At 40.2% G+C, this 16,477-nt stretch overlaps 1 protein-coding gene across 4 annotated transcripts in view; it reads left to right on the top strand.

The window, feature by feature from the left end:
* The window catches only part of DNMBP (dynamin binding protein), a 92,671-nt gene that overhangs the window by 42,560 nt on the left and 33,634 nt on the right, over nt 1–16,477 (top strand). The window contains exon 1 of one of the 4 annotated variants that reach the window (XM_031461588.2): nt 9,047–10,880. The exons of the other annotated variants lie outside the window; for them this stretch is intronic. Within the exon in view, the coding sequence (XP_031317448.1) occupies nt 9,713–10,880 (1,168 nt within the window). The 5' untranslated portion in view covers nt 9,047–9,712. Of the gene's footprint in view, nt 1–9,046; nt 10,881–16,477 lie in introns of those variants that run through there. 4 annotated transcript variants of the gene reach the window in all.

Below are 16,477 nucleotides of genomic sequence, written 5' to 3'. Positions count from 1 at the left end.
ATGTTGCTTTGCATAAACTCATTTTCTTTTTTAACAATGAAAATATTTTGGATACTTACTCCAATTTTGACATTGCCATTGAAATCAATCTTGTTTTGCTAATTGAAATTTTAGACAATATTCACATCTTTAAAAAAATTTTAACCTCAGTACCTCTATTAAAAATAAATAAATAAATCTAATTACCTCCCCACTAAAATTTTTTTTAAAGAAAAAAATTTTTATCGAGATTATTAATATACATTATTTTAATTTCAGATGTACAACATGATTCAATATTAATATTTACATCTCTGCATTTCTTCTGTTAACACATTTATAAAGAATTATAAACTGTAGCAAATATAAACACTAGAAAATACTGAGTAAACATTTTCTGATACTATTAAAATAGTGGAACTTAAGCCTCTCTGAGCAAGATTTAACAGTACACAAAATCATGTGTCAAAATTGCCAATTTAGGGACTTACTTTGCTTCTAAAATTTAGTATTTCCTGGGCCATCACTTACAAGATTTGTATAAAATACACCAGGCAACTAAGCTTATTTATTTATTTTATTTGTAAGAATGACTCACTGTTAGCTGCACACAGGGCCATGAACACCTGCTCTTTATAAACACACTCACAGCATAGCAACAGTCACAAACAATACTGATTAGATCCTGATCACTCTGTCCTATGTACTCTCGTTTCCCGGTCAACCGTAATCTTTTGCTCTGTGTGTCAGTATTTTGTGCTCTTGCTTTCAAATTGACATTGGTGGATACTTTCAAACCAGTAACGTCCCTACATTTATTGTTAAGCTTTCTCACAGGAGAATTACAGTATCTTCCCCTTTTTTCCTGATTTCTCGGTTCTTAGGATTCAGAAAGACATACACATTTCCCAAGAAATGCTGAGAAGGAGTTCCCACATGGAAACAATAGTCATTCTCAGTCCAGCTCCACCTTAAACTAATTTCAAGGCTTAAAGTACCTTAGACGATAAAGATATTAGAATCCCAGCTAATTTTGCAAGAGGGTTAGTCCAATTCTGATTCACTATCAGGAGTCCTTTGGAATCTTAGCTTATTATAGAAAAGGTCTCTTTTTAGTCTCCTTACCTTGCCTTGGGCTTTGATTTTTTGACCTCTTTTTCCCAGAGGGCCATTGAAACGAAAGTTGAGTTTTCTGAAACTGGCAGATGTCCCAGGGCAGTGTAGCTTCTGTGGTTATTAACCTTTCTGGATTCTAGTTTTCCTTTTGGTTTTGGCCTGTAACTCTACCATTGTCATTGTATTGATAGTTTTAAGATTTTTGAAATAATTCCTCTAACTTTTTTAGCTTTCTTTCTGTGAGAGGCTTGGTCTAAATAACCAAAATTTTAATTATTGGAAATAGATGCCCAATATTAGAAGTTTTAGCTAAGCCAGTATTTGGCTTTGTCTGAGAATTAGGAGTTTTAAATTTGGAATTATGTAGATTCAGGGTAGAATACTAGGAGGCATTTATGAGTATAGTGTATTGGGGAATGAAATGTCATTTTGCAGGCTTCAGGATGGTATTCAGGTCAGTCACTCATTCATCCAGCAAATGTTGGTTGACTTTTTAACTATGAGCTATGTTAAGGGCAGGGTATATAAACGTAGATGTGCTGTCTGCCCTCCAGGAGCTTCTGGTCAAATGAGTTGTTAATTAATAAGTTAAAGTCCATATCTAAAACATTACCTTCAAATCTGATAAATAGGTTGACTTCTGAACCAATAAAAATAGTCAGAGTTAGTCCATAGACTTTCAGATTTCCCAGTACATTGTTACTTTTAGAAGTCCTGATTAGGACTACATCCTGTAGCCCTGAGAGGATTTCATTTTAGCATATCATAGTCCTTTTCTACCTCTAGGAGAGGTTCACATGGTGAATCTGACAGTCAGGGTTGTGCATTCATTTCTTTACTCAGCAAATGTTTCTTGAGCATATGCTGTGAGCTAGGCGCTGGCTATACACTGATTAACAAAAAGGATGTAGTTGTAGTATATTCATATTTGTGTTTCTTTGAAACTCTAGTGATCATACTGATATTAGCCTCTGTATTTAATCACACTATGTGTCTTACTGCCATAGTTACTTTCGGTGTGGGCCAAGGCCCTGTTGTTCTAAATCAGTGCAGTGGATGGTAAACTGTAGAGAGAGTCAGCCTCTTCCACATCAGAAACCTCACTCCTCAACTTCTCCCCTTGGTCATGTCAAGAGGACCAGAGTCTCCCAGGTTAATTATTTTTTAATATGAAACTATTTTAGTTATTTCTTCACTTTTCTCCCCTCTCAGGGTAATTTTTAATTTCAGTTTTAAATGACTCTTGCACATTAAATCAGAATATGTTTTCCAGGAAAGTAACATTTTCAGCAAGATACTGGGTGAGATCTGAGGCCCACTAGAGAGAGCCATTATAACCTAATGGAGAATATAAACTATAACCAGCTGGAGAATGACTGATATGGAACAATAACATCTTTATACTAAATTGATACATAATATTCCAGGCATATTTTTTTAAATTGAAAGTATACTTTTTCTACATACAGAAGCAATTTGTTATTTTGAAGACTCCTTGTAATTACTCAGATATAAAAAGTCTTTCTTGAACTAGTAAAGGATAATGGAGTTAAAAAGTTAAAACATTTTGTGGTCTTTCGAGATATAAAAGTTCATGTAAAAGAAATAATGATATTTCTTTCTAGTTTGTCAGTACCTAAGAAAAAAGTCAGTATCCTCAGCTTGTGTAACATCTGGTTCAGGGTGTTGGCTCAGTAAAAATTAGCTTAGTTGCTTGTAATGGATTTTATCTTGGTTTAAAACAGCAACCATAGTCAGAAGCCATTAAGAGTCTATGTTGATTCAGGACAGACTAGTTTTCCTTTTAGGATAGATGGTTTAATATGTCAAGAAATGTAGTGGGGAGGGTATAGCTCAGTGGTAGAGCACATGCTTAGCATGCACGAAGTTTAATCCCTAGTACCTCCATTAAAAAAAAAAAAAAAGAAATGTAGCTAGGAATAACTTAGTAATAATTAGCCTGTGAATCACTATTCTTTGCAGTTTATAGTATGGTTTTATGAACATTTCCTCATCCTCAGCTCCAGGCAAAAGGATGGAGAAATTGGAATAGCTCCAGGAACTTCAATAATCAGATTTCACCCAGGCTTTGCAGTGCTGAATGAAAGGACCTGTTTCCTGCTAGCATGGGACCCCTCAGCCACAAACTTTCTTGCCACCGCTGACTACCAAAGTGTGCTGACTCCTACTGTTCACTTTACCAGATGTATAGCAAGACCTCAAAGACAAAAAACGCTGGGGCAGTCATTTATTCAGTACATACTATGGAGCTTCTACTATATTCTAGTTAGTGTTCTGGAGTTACAGCAGCAATCTCTGCCCCCATGGGGGGAGACAAACAATAAGTAAAAGTATGAATATGTATTAGAAGGCAAAAGAACCTGTGGGCGGAATTAGGGAAGACCTCATTGAAAAGAGACATTTGAGTGAAGATCTGAATGACTGATTGTAGGGAGCCAGCCAAGCCATTTTGGGAGTCAGGACAGCAACTATAAGAGTGTGCCTGGTGTTTGAGGAATAACAAGGAGGCCAGTTCAGCTTAGAGCAAAGGCGTGGGCTTTGTAGCCCATCATTTGGAGTAAGACCCAGGAAGGTTCTGAGCAGGGGAGCGATATGATCCGACATAGAGCTTTACAGAGTCGCTCTGGCTAGGGTGTTGAGACACAAGGTCAGAGGCAGAGAGACCAGATAGGAGACCCCTGCAGTGACCCAGACAAGAGTTGGTGGTAGCTTGCACTGGGATGGTAGAGCGGAGATGAGGAAGAGTGCTCAGTTCTAGGTTTATTTTGAGTTGGAGCCAGTAGACTTGCTGGTGGATTGGGTGTGAGGGTAAGAGAATGAAAAGTCAGGGATGACCCTGAGATTGAGCATCTGGAAGGACTGGAGTTGCCAGTAATTTCTCAATTAATGGTGGAGACTGCAGGGTGTGCTGGTTGGTGGTGGAGGTGGGACGGGGCAGAAGTCAACTGCACAATTTGGTATACAGACCCAGAGTTCAGAGGAATTAGGCCTGGAGACATAAATTCGGGACAAATAAATTTTGACAGCACATAGACATAATCTAAAGCCATGACATTAAATGAGATTACTTTTTTTAAAAAGTATAGATAGAGAAAAAGAGAAGAGGCCTGGGGAGTAAGCCTCACTGTGAGCTCTCTGGAAGAAAGGAACTGAAAGAGTAGGATGGTGACAGCAATTGAGACTTTATTTGTCACACAGTGTGGTAGGTGCTTTTATACACTTTTCCCAAATTGCCCACATCTGACATGAGAAAACCGAGGTTTGCCCGAAGTCTCACAGATGGGATTCAGATTCAGGTGAGTTTCACTCACAGCTTTATGTACTTCTCCACCTTGCTACACTGTAATGCCAGTGTGTTTCGACTTAAGGAGGGGCTGCTTGATCTCTGAGAGTGGGTGGTAGGAAGCACCACTTGAAAAACTCAGACCTACAGGTGGTCAAGGTAGAGGGATCCCAACAGACTCTTGCCAGCCTATTTCCAAAACAGTTTATGCCAACAATAACATTTTTCAGTACTCTCCTCTGTTGAAAACTTTGTGCCAAATTACGTGTATTTGTGGATTTAAGAGCATGTATGAATGTCTTGATATACATATTTTTAAATATTTCATTCTTCCTCACAGATATACTTTTGACTGATAGCTTTCATGGAGTTACAATTTCCAAAATATTGACCCATTCATGCTAATAACATCCCCAAGCTGCTCACAGTTCCGGTTTCTCTATTTGAACCCTCACCTAACTCATAACCCTTTAAGTTCCTCGTAAGTTTAAACTCTACAACATCTCAGATGCTTCTTACAGACCTGACCCATTTTAAGCATTTACATCCTTCAAAGTACATCTGATCCCCTGCCCCCAAACACCTCTTATTTCTCTATATTCCAGTCTTCATTTCCTTCTACAGTGCCCTCCTCTCCCCTCTTTCCTCTCTGTTTCTGCCCCTCCCCTGTCCCCATCAGTCGGCCTTTTCATTAGTGCTTAGTCTCTTTCTTTACTAGGGAACTTATTTACCTTTAAATCTTGGGTGTCGGTCTTCTCCCTCATTTCCAGACCCTCCCACACAGCCAGATTGCTGTAGCTATATTGATAACCCATGAGTAACTTTAACCATAATGATAGGGTAACCCTGAGGCAGAGAGGAAGCAACACTAAGAGTGGAAACTGCATTCCTAGTCAAGAAATTCCTTTAATTCCTACTGTGTGCTAGGTAATTGGATCCTTAGGAGAAGCCCTGGGGCACGCCAAGGTTTAGGAATGTGGAAGACAAGGGAGGTGAACTAGCACAGGAGAAGGAGCAGCCAGCCAAGTGAAGGAAGAACTTTAAGGAAGGGAAGGGGAGTGTGTCAAAAAGCTGCTGAGAGGCCAAGTCTGATGAAGTCTCAGAAGTGACTGTTGGATTTAGTGACCTTGTCAAGAGCAGGTTTAGTGAAGTGATGAGGAACGGATAAAAGCCTTATTAGAGTGGATGAAAGATCCAGTGGGAGGTAAGGAAATAGAGGTGTTGAGTATTTGGCTTGCTCAAAAGTCTTTCAAAGCAAAAGTTATGCTATAAAGGAAAGCAAAGAAATGGGGTAGTAGCTGGAGGGGGCATCAGACTGAGGGGCCAACAGAAGTTTTGTAATATGGGAAACATTGCCACATGTTCATTGGCTGATGGGATTGATTGTTAGAGTGGGTACATTGAAAAGGCAAGAGCAAGAGGGCCTAACTGCTGGAGCAGAGTCTGAGGGATCAGCAAGGAATGGGATCCAGTGAACCAACCAAGAGATTGGCCTGTTATCAGAGCAGAGACAGTTCCTCCATTTTAACTGGAGGGAAGGCAGAGCATCCCAGTACAGGTGCAGGTAAGATGGTGGATTTAGTAGTGAAAAGATGAAAAACAGGCTTAGAGAGCTTAAGTAACTTGCCCAAGACTATACAGCTAGTAAGTGTCAAAGTCAGGATTCAGACCCAGGGCTAACACAGCTCTTAACCTCTAAGCTGTCCTGCTCTCTGCGTGGCATCTAGCATGTGCCCAATAAACACAACCACGATCAATTCATTAAACATGGGAGTACCTCCTGTGTGCCCCACATACAGAGCTGTGCTGGAGATTGGACATGGTCCTTGCCCTCCAGGGGCTTTCAGTGTAATAGACAGAGATAAACAAGTATGATAAAATAGCAGGTAAGATGAGAGGGATATTTGCATTGTGCTCTGGAAAACAGCAAGAACTGTGGGAATGAGAGATCGTCATTGGGGCTGAGTCTTAGAAAGTGAGGAGTTGATCATCAGACTGTAGGAAGCACATGAGCAGTTAAAGACACATTAACAGAGGCTTAGGTAATTACCTGGTCTTGCTAGGTGTTTTTTTTTTTTTTAAACTATATCTCTTCCCTTGTCTTCCGTGACCTTGCCTCTGCTCTCTCTCCCTTTCCTCTCACCCACTTTCACCTCTTGCGTTAGTTACAGCAGAATTTCTATCCACAGGTAAGTCATTGTAGCTGGTCGCCCACCCTCTAGTCACAGGTAACATCATGGCAGAGTGCCGCTTGGGGCTTTTGAAAAGAGCCTGTGGAATGTGACTGTTCTATCAAACGAAAGGGAGAGCAGCTGAGAGGGATAATGATCTACAAGGCTGCATTTCACCAGTAGGACTAGGACTGGGAAAAATAGAAAAGTTATTCTCCTCTTACTGTTGGGCCACATTTCTATGCACATCGATTTATCACATGAAAAATCACAGCTTTTGATTAGTTCTGGGTCATAGTAATGAGGTAAAGCTGAGGAATTTTACATCTTTATGTAAACCTTAAGGGCTGTAGAGCTTAGAAAAAGAGAAAGGGGGTGAGGTGGGAGTGGGAGCCCCATATTAAAACCAGCCATTCACTCTCCACTTATCCAAAGATCATTTCTTTTTACCTTTATGTAACCTGTTCTACTGGATCATTTTATAGCTAGTATCCTTACCTATAATTTATCCTCTTTTGTTTCTTTTCTTGGTTAATTTACTAGATGTGTGTTTCTTATCATGCTACCTTTATCAAACACTTGATATCAAAGTTGCTGAAGGAAATTTTGCTTTCCATAACAGGTAGGGAAGGATAAATCCTTACTTTTAAACCTTACTTAGAAATAAGTAAGATCAAAGAATATTAGGTTTAAACTAGAAGAGAAACTGATAACTTGTTCATTTTACACATAAGAAAACTGACAGCCAGAGAAGTTAAACATGGCTGCACACTGGTTATTAACAGACGTTGAACTTCTAGAAGCTAGCTGTCCTGATTCCTTATCTCACACTCTGTCATTCATGGTGAAAGCTGTCCTCCCAAATGATGTTGCCATCCTGTTGTTTTGTGAGCCAAATCACAATCTTTATTGGGTTTAGGCAGTAGGTTTTAGATTTCTGAGTCAGCTAGTACCAGAGAGTCTGCTTCTGTGCTGGTGGGTGTGCTCGCCGTGGCTGGGCGGTGAGGGTGGCAGGTGGAAGGAGACCAGGACTGGAGACAGAGAGGGATGGCGAGGGAGGGGGAAGGGATGCTGTGTGCACACCTGCCTCCGCAGTGGTCCACCCCTGAATTAGACCATGATAGGATTTTCTTGTTTATTTACTTGGTTTGAGGGGAATTCAGGTTTTGCTGCTGATTTGGGTTCACATCATGGCCCTGCTCTGTGCTGGTGTATGGGCTCTTGGACAGGTTTTCATACTCTCAGAGATTGTCTTTATTAGTGGTAAAATAAAGACAATACACCCTTCTTATAGGTTAGTGAAGGTCCAACAAAACGTACATCAACTTTCTAATGCTTATCTTGAGCCAAACACTGGCAACATGGACACCACTGGGACTGTTCCTGCTACTGCAGCAGAACAAATGACAAACTTTGTGTGAAAATCAGAAGATTTGACAATCTAGAGGTTTGTTCAGTAACCTAGTAAAGTATCCAAAAGTTGCATAATAGCACATTATATATTTGAGGAAAGGAAAAAGAAGTTATGAGGAAAATAGCATGAATTTGGATTTTTGAAACTGAAGGAATCAGGGATGTCATTGGGGCCAGCTGCCTCGTTTCATAGATGGTCCAACTGAGTCCCAGAGAGAGTAAGTGGCTTACCCGAGAGTAAACATCTAATTATTGACAAAGCCTGTAACCCTGATCTCAGAGTTTTTAGTATTATTTCACAAATAGGGATTAGATAAAAGTTCAAGGACTCTTGATAGATGAGCAGATAGCCAAGAGAGTAGCCTTACTAAAGACTCTCTTAGCATGTCACTCCCCTACTCAGAAACCTTCAGTGACTCTTCATTATCCCTTGGGACCTGGTCCAACCTTGCCCTCCAGCCTGATCTATCACTTTTCCTGCATATTGTATCCTTCAGACTGTTCCCTACTTCCTAGTTCTCCATGTGTAGACAGTCTTTGGAAATCCTGCTTATGCAGGGCACAGCTCAGATGCCACCACTTCTATGAAACCACCAGTTGCCCCACCAGGGGCTTTGGTTGCTGCCGTCACAATTTGTGTTTGTTACAGCACTTGTCAGGTCCAGTCTTAACTTTATAGTGTGTTGCTCTTGTACCTTAAGAGGCAGGGACTAATGTCGTCTTCTTCTCTTCCACAGTGCTTCACATAAAATAGATATCTATCTAATGTTTGATGAATTCAAAATGATATTTTTATACCCACATTTTTTATTTCTAACCTCATTCTCCAGTTCCTAAATACGCTGAATGAATTAGATGGAAAAGAAACTTAGGAGAGGAATGGTTTTGATGCTTCTCTGGCATAACAAGTGTCAAGAAAAATGGGACAGCATACATAACTGTATTCCTCTGGGGAAGAGTTTTTACGCTATAAAATTACCCATACATCAGATCAGAATAAAAGACGTACTTTTTCTTCCTTGAGGGGGACAGCCAAAGTGTCTGCGACAGGAAGTTAAACAGCTTGTGATTTGAGTACACCCTAACTGGTAACCTGAACCCTGTAAAAGCAAAGCTCTCAGAGGCGGAAGAGTCCTGTCTCTAACTTAAAGGGAAGGGAGTCCCGGAGAGTTTCAGGTGTCTAAGGAGTAGAAAGTTGGAGGACAGGCACGGGGGCAGTGGAGGTCTAGTTTGAGCTGCATGTGAAAGCATTTATTCATACCTCTGATTGATTATTGAAGGATTAAAGAAGCCCGTGAGACTGATATATGATCTTGCCTTGGGCTTTTAAAGGGGGCTGTTTCTCTTTCACTCCGCTTTTTCTGCAAAACCTTTAGAGCAGCAGAATGCTTCTACCTTTAGCACATAAAGCAGCCAAACCAGTTTGACCAGCTTGAGGGAAACACCAAACAAAGCTGCCAACTCCAATCACACGAACGCTAGTTACTAATTATCTTCTGGGCTCTGTGGCGAAAGACAGAGCAGCTCACTGATTGGATCCTGAGGTCGAAATAACTCCACATCTCTCTCTGCTCCAACCGGAGTAGCAAGAAGAATGTTTAAAGTGCTTTGGGAGACATTTTAGGAGGGACAGGTACAGCCTCAGGCTACACTGCACCTGTTCACATTTCAGCCCAGCCCAGGCCCATGGAAGGGAGCAGTGAAACGTGTGTCTTTAAGCACAGTGAATATGTGTGAAAGCCACAAGTTTAAAAAAGAAAGAGAATCGGAGAAGAAAGGGCACTGGAGCTCCATCTGGGAGTATGAAGACTGCAGGAGTCTACAGAAAAGGGACCTTACAGCGCTTGATAGACTTTACAGAGATGATGACTTGGATTCCAGATACCAGACTACAGGGCAGAATTGGCCCTACAGAAAAAGGCATTGTGGATACTGGGATTTTGAGCAGAGTGAACCGAGCTATATGGACAATGAGGAAACAGAGGAAAGTAGAAAGGACTGTGTGTCGCATGGAAGTGTGACTCCAAGCTGTGATGGTCCTAAGAATTCAGAAAATAGAGATTATGGGAATCTGAGCCCTGTGACTGAGGATGATTGGTTTACAGGAAGCCCAGATGAAACCTGGAAAGCTGGAGGATATGGGGAGAAGAATGGCTGCGTAAATCATAGGAATCTGAATCATAATCCTGAGGACTGTAAAGAAACTGGACAGTGGACTGGCTACAGGGGTTTGGATGAATCTGTGGGGAATTTTGGTCAACCTCAAAACCGGCACATAAATCGCAGGAATTTTGATTATAATCTTGAGGCTTGTAAAGAAGTTGATTTTCATTATAGAGACTTCAACAAATTATATAATGTTCCTGAGCATTGTACTAATGGTCAGTCTGTGGACTTCCCAGATTTAAATGGTGTCAGTGAAGGTAAGGAATGTGTCAAATACAATGATGGGGACAAGAATGTTTATCAAAATGATAAACTTGATCTCAAAGCAAAGACTCATGCCGTGGATCAGAGTAATTTTGATACAGAAAATAGAAGCTGTGATACTCTATTTGCAACCTGTGAGTATAAATTTCAGAATTACAGAGGAACAGATTCTCTGCACCCAATGAAGACTTCAGAGTGTAATGGAATTAGTACACCAGAAACGACGGCACATGGGAGCAGAGGGGTCCTCCCAGATGGTCTGCGGAATCAGTGGACTACAGGGGGCCAAGGAGAACATCACTGTGGCATTCCTTGGGGCACTTCATTACAGAAGGATAGCTGGGATTTAGAGGAAGAGAGAAAGTTAAATGACCCAGAGATTTGGAAAAGGAATAACTTCCTCCGCCGCACAGCACCCAGCACCCTGAGACGCTCAGAGTTCATGCAAAACAGGACAAGAGCCCAAGGTACGGACTCAGCCAGCCTTAGAAGGATATGGCCTGGAATAGATAAAAAGGGTGGTTCTACCAGGTACTAGGAACCTTTGCGTGCTTAAGGAACCTGGCCCCCAAAGTTCTTATTCATAGTATCTTGAGTTAGAACAGCCTTAGAGATTTAATTCCCCTCGGTAGCACTTTACAGAACAGTGCATGCATAAGGCTGTAAATTTGTGAGATGTCTTTCAAAATCAGACTGTTCTCGTGGGACCTTTCCTTGACCTTTCTTGGTCTGTCATATGTCTCTAATCCCAAGTATCTTTCCATTTTTACTTTAATAACTTTTGTTTGTCTTATAGGGATGGCAAGTTCATTAGCAGGGCTCCAAGTGAAAATTTATTTTCCTGGCGTGTTTTTTCTTTCGGTCCCTATCCTTTAGACATCAGGGGAAAAGAAGACTTATTTTGTTTTATAGATTATCCATTACTTGACATTCAGGAATCTGAAGTGAATGGTGAGCACTAAAACTCCTGTGGAAATGAGATTTTTTATATTCTTCATTGTACTTTGTACATGTTAGGAATTCAAATGACTTCATCTCACTGAGTTTTAACTAAGATACCTGTAAAATGGGGATATTAAGAGTCCTTTATCCTGTAGAGTTTCTTTCTTGCCACTTTGTCATCTCTTCTCCAGGTCCGGGGAGCAAACTGTTTATTTTATTTTGTTGTTTTTGTAATTACTGGACTTCCTGCCAAAACCTTTTTTTTTTTTTTAATATATGTTATCCTCATGTCAAGCAGACTTTCTGGCTCTGCCAATTTGGGGGAGTCCAGGTTATGGCGAGAGGATAAGGGTTAGAGTCAGAAAATGTGAACGATCTGGAAAATCCATCTCGCAGCTTTCTCCCAAGTAGAAGCTTTCTAGCTTTCTTGTCCAGGTCTCCTTCAGAATAGACCCACTGGTTAAATTTGTGGTGGGAGCCACTGAAAAGACAAGCCCTGGTGTGATCCTGGAACTGCCAGTGGTTTGTCTAGTGGTCTTCCAACACAGGCTTGACTTAACCTGAATTTTCAGGGCACTGTTTTGGACAAAGCAGGCTCTCTTCCTGCATTCATAAAGGTAAAAATGAAACCAAGCCCAGCTTTAGTTGAGAGGTTGAAAGTTTGAGGTCTTTAGCAGCTAGCTATTTTTCCCTAGGTGCATTTTTGCTCTGAAATGATGGAGATTGGATGACTTCTTAATTCTTTCCAGCTCAGAAAAGTCTGATCCTGTGATTCCTTAAGTTAGTTTTTATATAATCCCTTTTCCCTTCCCCCACAGCTGTTCCTTAGATGAACTTTGTTTCCTATCTTTAGTTCCTTATTGTATTAAGCCTCCTAACTCTGTTTATTATGTTTGACTTAATAGGAGTCAAACCCTTTTCTCTGGAGTGTTGTAATATGCCCTATGAGCTCTCTGAAACCTGCTCAGTTCCACCTTATACCAGTTCCATTTTTGCAATTCTCTTTATATTTAAGGACTTAACTTTTTTAAAATTGAAGTATATTTGGTATACAATATTGTGTCAGTTTCAGGTGTACAGCAAAGTGATTCAGTTATATATATGTTTTTTTCCCTCATAGGTTTTACAAGATGTTGACTATATTTCCCCATGCTATACAGTAAATCCTTGTTGCCTGTCTAATTTATGTATAGTAGTTTGTATCTGTTAATCCCATATGCCTAATTTCTCCCTCCCCCCACCCCTTTGGTAATCTTAAATTTATTTTCTAGGTCTGAGTCTGTTTCTGTTTTGTATATAGATTAATTTATATTATTTTTTAGATCCACATAGGTGATATAATATTTGTTATTTTCTGTCTGACTTCTCTTTGTATGATATTCATTAGGTTCATCCTTATTGCTGCAAATGGCATTATTTCATTCTTTTTAATGGCTGAGTAATATTCAATTGTATGTATATAGCACATCTTCTTTATCCAGTCATCTGTTGATGGACACTGGTTGTTTCTATGCCTTGGCTATTGTAAATAGTGCTGCTGTGAACACTGGGGTGCATGTATCTTTTCAAATCAGAGTTTTCATCTTTTCTGGATATATGCCCAGGAGTGGGATTGCTGGATCATATGTAGCTCTATTTTTAGTTTTTTAAGAAACTGCCGTACTGTTTTCCATAGTGGCTGCACCAATTTACATTCCCACCAACAGTATAGAAGGGTTCTCTTTTCTCCACACCCTCTCCAACATTTATTATTTGTAGACTTTTTTTTGTATATATATTTTTTTATTGAAGTATAATCAGTTTACAGTGTGTCAATTTCTGGTGTACAGCATAATGCTTCAGTCATACATGAATGTATATATATTCATTTTCATATTCTTTTTCACCATAAGTTACTACAAGGTATTGAATATAGTTCCCTGCGCTATACAGTATAAACTTGTTGTTTATCTATTTTATATATATATATTAGTTAGTATCTGAAAATCTTAAACTCCCAGTTTACCCCTTCCCACCCCTTCCCCTACCCGGTAACCGTAAGTTTGTTTTCTATGTCTATGAGTCTGTTTCTGTTTTGTAAATAAATTCTTTTGCCTTTTTTTTTTTTAGATTCCACATATAAGTGATATCATATGGGATTTTTCTTTCTCTTTCTGACTTAACTTCACTTAGAATGACAGTCTCCAGGTCCATCCATGTTGCTGCAAATGGCTTTATTTTATTCTTTTTTATGGCTGAGTAGTATTCTTGTATAAATATACCACATCTTTATCCAGTCATCTGTCAGTGGACATTTAGGTTGTTTCCATGTCTTGGCTATTGTGAATAGTGCTGCTATGAACATTGGGGTGCATGTATCTTTTTGAATTAGAATTACCTCTGAATATATGCCCAGGAGTGGAATTGCTGGATTATATGGTAGCTCTATTTTTAGTTTTTTGAGGAATCTCCATACTGTTTTCCATAATGGCTGCACCAAACTACATTCCGACCAACAGTGTAGGAGGGTTCCCTTTTCTCCACAGCCTCTCCAGCATTTATTGTTTGTGGACTTTTGAATGATGGCCATTCTGACTGGTGTGAGATGATACCTCATTGTAGTTTTGATTTGCATTTCTCTGATAATTAGCGATACTGAGCATTTTTTCATGTGCCTATTGGCCATTTGTATATTTGTAGACTTTTTGATGATAACCATCTCGATCTGGTGTGAGGTGATACTATATGAGGACTTAACTTTTGATAGTGTATTCATATTGACACCTTTTTTTATACCTCTAAATCCTCCTTGACCTATAACAAAGTCTAGTCTGTCCCAGAGGTCTTTTTGCTTTCTAACATTCTTTGCTAGCTGTTTTGTAGCACATGTGCCACTGCCCTTCTTGAAAGCTACTCAGTCACAGCATGTAATTATAGAAAAGCAACAAGCTTCAGAGTTGGTCTTCTGCCTTGAGTTCACATCTCAGCTCCACCATTTACTAATAGTGTAACTTCACATGAATTACTTTTCTGAGCTTTGGATTCCTTATTGGTAAAATGACGATAATAATACCTGAATCACAGTGAGATAATATAAACCAAACACTTAATCACATGTCTGGAACATAGGTGCTCATAAGTTATGATTTCTTTATCTTTTATCTATCCATCTCCCTTCACCCTTGCAAGTACCCCCAACCCCCACCCCACCACTGTCACTGCATGGTCCCCTCCTTCCTGAGATCCAGATTGACACCCCCCCCCCATTGGACATCTGCCCTCGGACCCTGTGTTTGCAGGTGTAATTATCCAAGTGTAATGCCCCATCCCTTCCTCTCTCCCATTCTTCCCCACCTTCCACCTACTCCATCTGAGAAACAAAGCACTGTTCAGGGCTTGCTCCTAGCCCATCTCCCAGGCTAGAAACAAAGTTGTTCTGTCAGGAATTTTCCTTCCTCTCTTCTGCCTTATCAGTTCATTCCCCTATGAAGGCCTCAAGCTTAGGGCAGGTCTGTTATGGTTTTGCCCTTAGACCTAGGGTGTGGCTTCTCTTCCTGGGAGGAGGGCCTTACTCCTAAGGTAAGGCTCTTCCAAGTGGTTTCCAAACAGGACCTGTTTATTGAACCTTCTAACTTGGGGGGACTCAAATTTCTAACTCTGTCTTCCCAGCCCTATACATTTGGAATATCTGCCCAGCTCTCTAGCCTCCAACTGTTGTTGCTTCCTGCTAGGTTCCTTGGAATCTCATCACCTGTGTGCACAGTTCAAGGATTTGAAGGGAATTTCTACACAGCTTTTGGGGCTGCCTTCTCTGTGGCCTCCTCTTTTTCAGGATTTCTCCCTTCATGTCTAGCCACTTCAGAGCCAGAGTCCTGAACGTTTGATTCTGTAGCCCCAAAATATTGCCACTTGTTGGCTTTCAGTTTCTGCTTTATTCCCCTACATGCTGAAAGACTAGGGATTGCCTTGGGGTGGGGGTGGGGGGACAGGGATCAGATAGGGATCTTAACCTTGTTTTCTTCCCATGTTTCCAGTCACATCCCCTCCAGTTTCTGGCTGCTTTTGGTTGCTTTCCAATGCCTTCACATAGTTACTTTTTAAAAGTACTGTGTCCAGAGTTGCTAATAGTTATCAGTAGGGAAGTTAGTCCAATGTAAGCTACACTACCATTACTAGGCCAAAAGTCAGCACTAGGGTTTTACACTTACTAATAACATAAATAGTTATGATCCAAGGGGACCTGGTGCTTCAAATTCCACATTAACTAGGTTAATTTATGTGGTATGAAAATATCTAAATGAAGAACTCTTACAGAGAGAAATAGGAAACTTGAATTCAGGCGAGAGTTAAGACTAATGGTTCAAGGTTGGAAGGCTACAACACAGAATCCTCTTATACTATTACTAGAAGGAACTTGACACTTCAACAAGTCTAGTATTTAATATATAGTGAGTAACCACTCATGATTGGGTTTTAAAGTCTATTTAGTGGGTTGTAACTAGCATGTTTTGAAAAATAAAATAGAAGTGATTAGAAAATTTCAAGTATATCTCATGGAGTAAAAATAAGCATATAATACTTGTCTGTGAGTGTGTGTACCTACAAATATATACATGACACAATGTACTGTGTAAATATGTGTATGTATATACTGAGCCACAGTGTAAAATGTGTGTCACGGTATGAAAAATACCTAAATCCATTCACTTTATAAACAAAGAGACAGAGTTCACAGAAATTAAACCGTGTGTCCAAGGTAATTGGTCAATCCTTAGATCAGGAATAGAAGCTGGGTCTCTTGATACCCAGATCTGTGCTTTTGCTGCAGCACCATAGTTGAAGCCAGAAGTGCAGTTATAAGTTCATTTCAAATAAATGAACTTAGAAGAGCAGAAAAGTGTTGTGTTTGGGGAGCCAGAGAAGGGGTTTCCAGTGAATGAGTGCAGCTGAGTTACATGCAGCAGAGATATAAGAGAGGAGGATGTGTTCTAAGGAAAGACCTTTGCATTTGGTCCATGAGCTGAGGAATAGGAGCACCAGAGGCACAAAACATTACAGGACGTTTAGCAGGGAAGTGGTAGTGAGGGGTATACAGTCGTCTCTTGGTATTTGTGGTCATGGGGGGGGGTTGGTTCCAATACCA

This window comes from Camelus dromedarius, chromosome 8, assembly GCF_036321535.1.
Source record: "Camelus dromedarius isolate mCamDro1 chromosome 8, mCamDro1.pat, whole genome shotgun sequence".
Classification (NCBI taxonomy): Eukaryota; Metazoa; Chordata; class Mammalia; order Artiodactyla; family Camelidae; genus Camelus; species Camelus dromedarius.
This window is presented reverse-complemented; position numbering and strand designations above follow the sequence as displayed.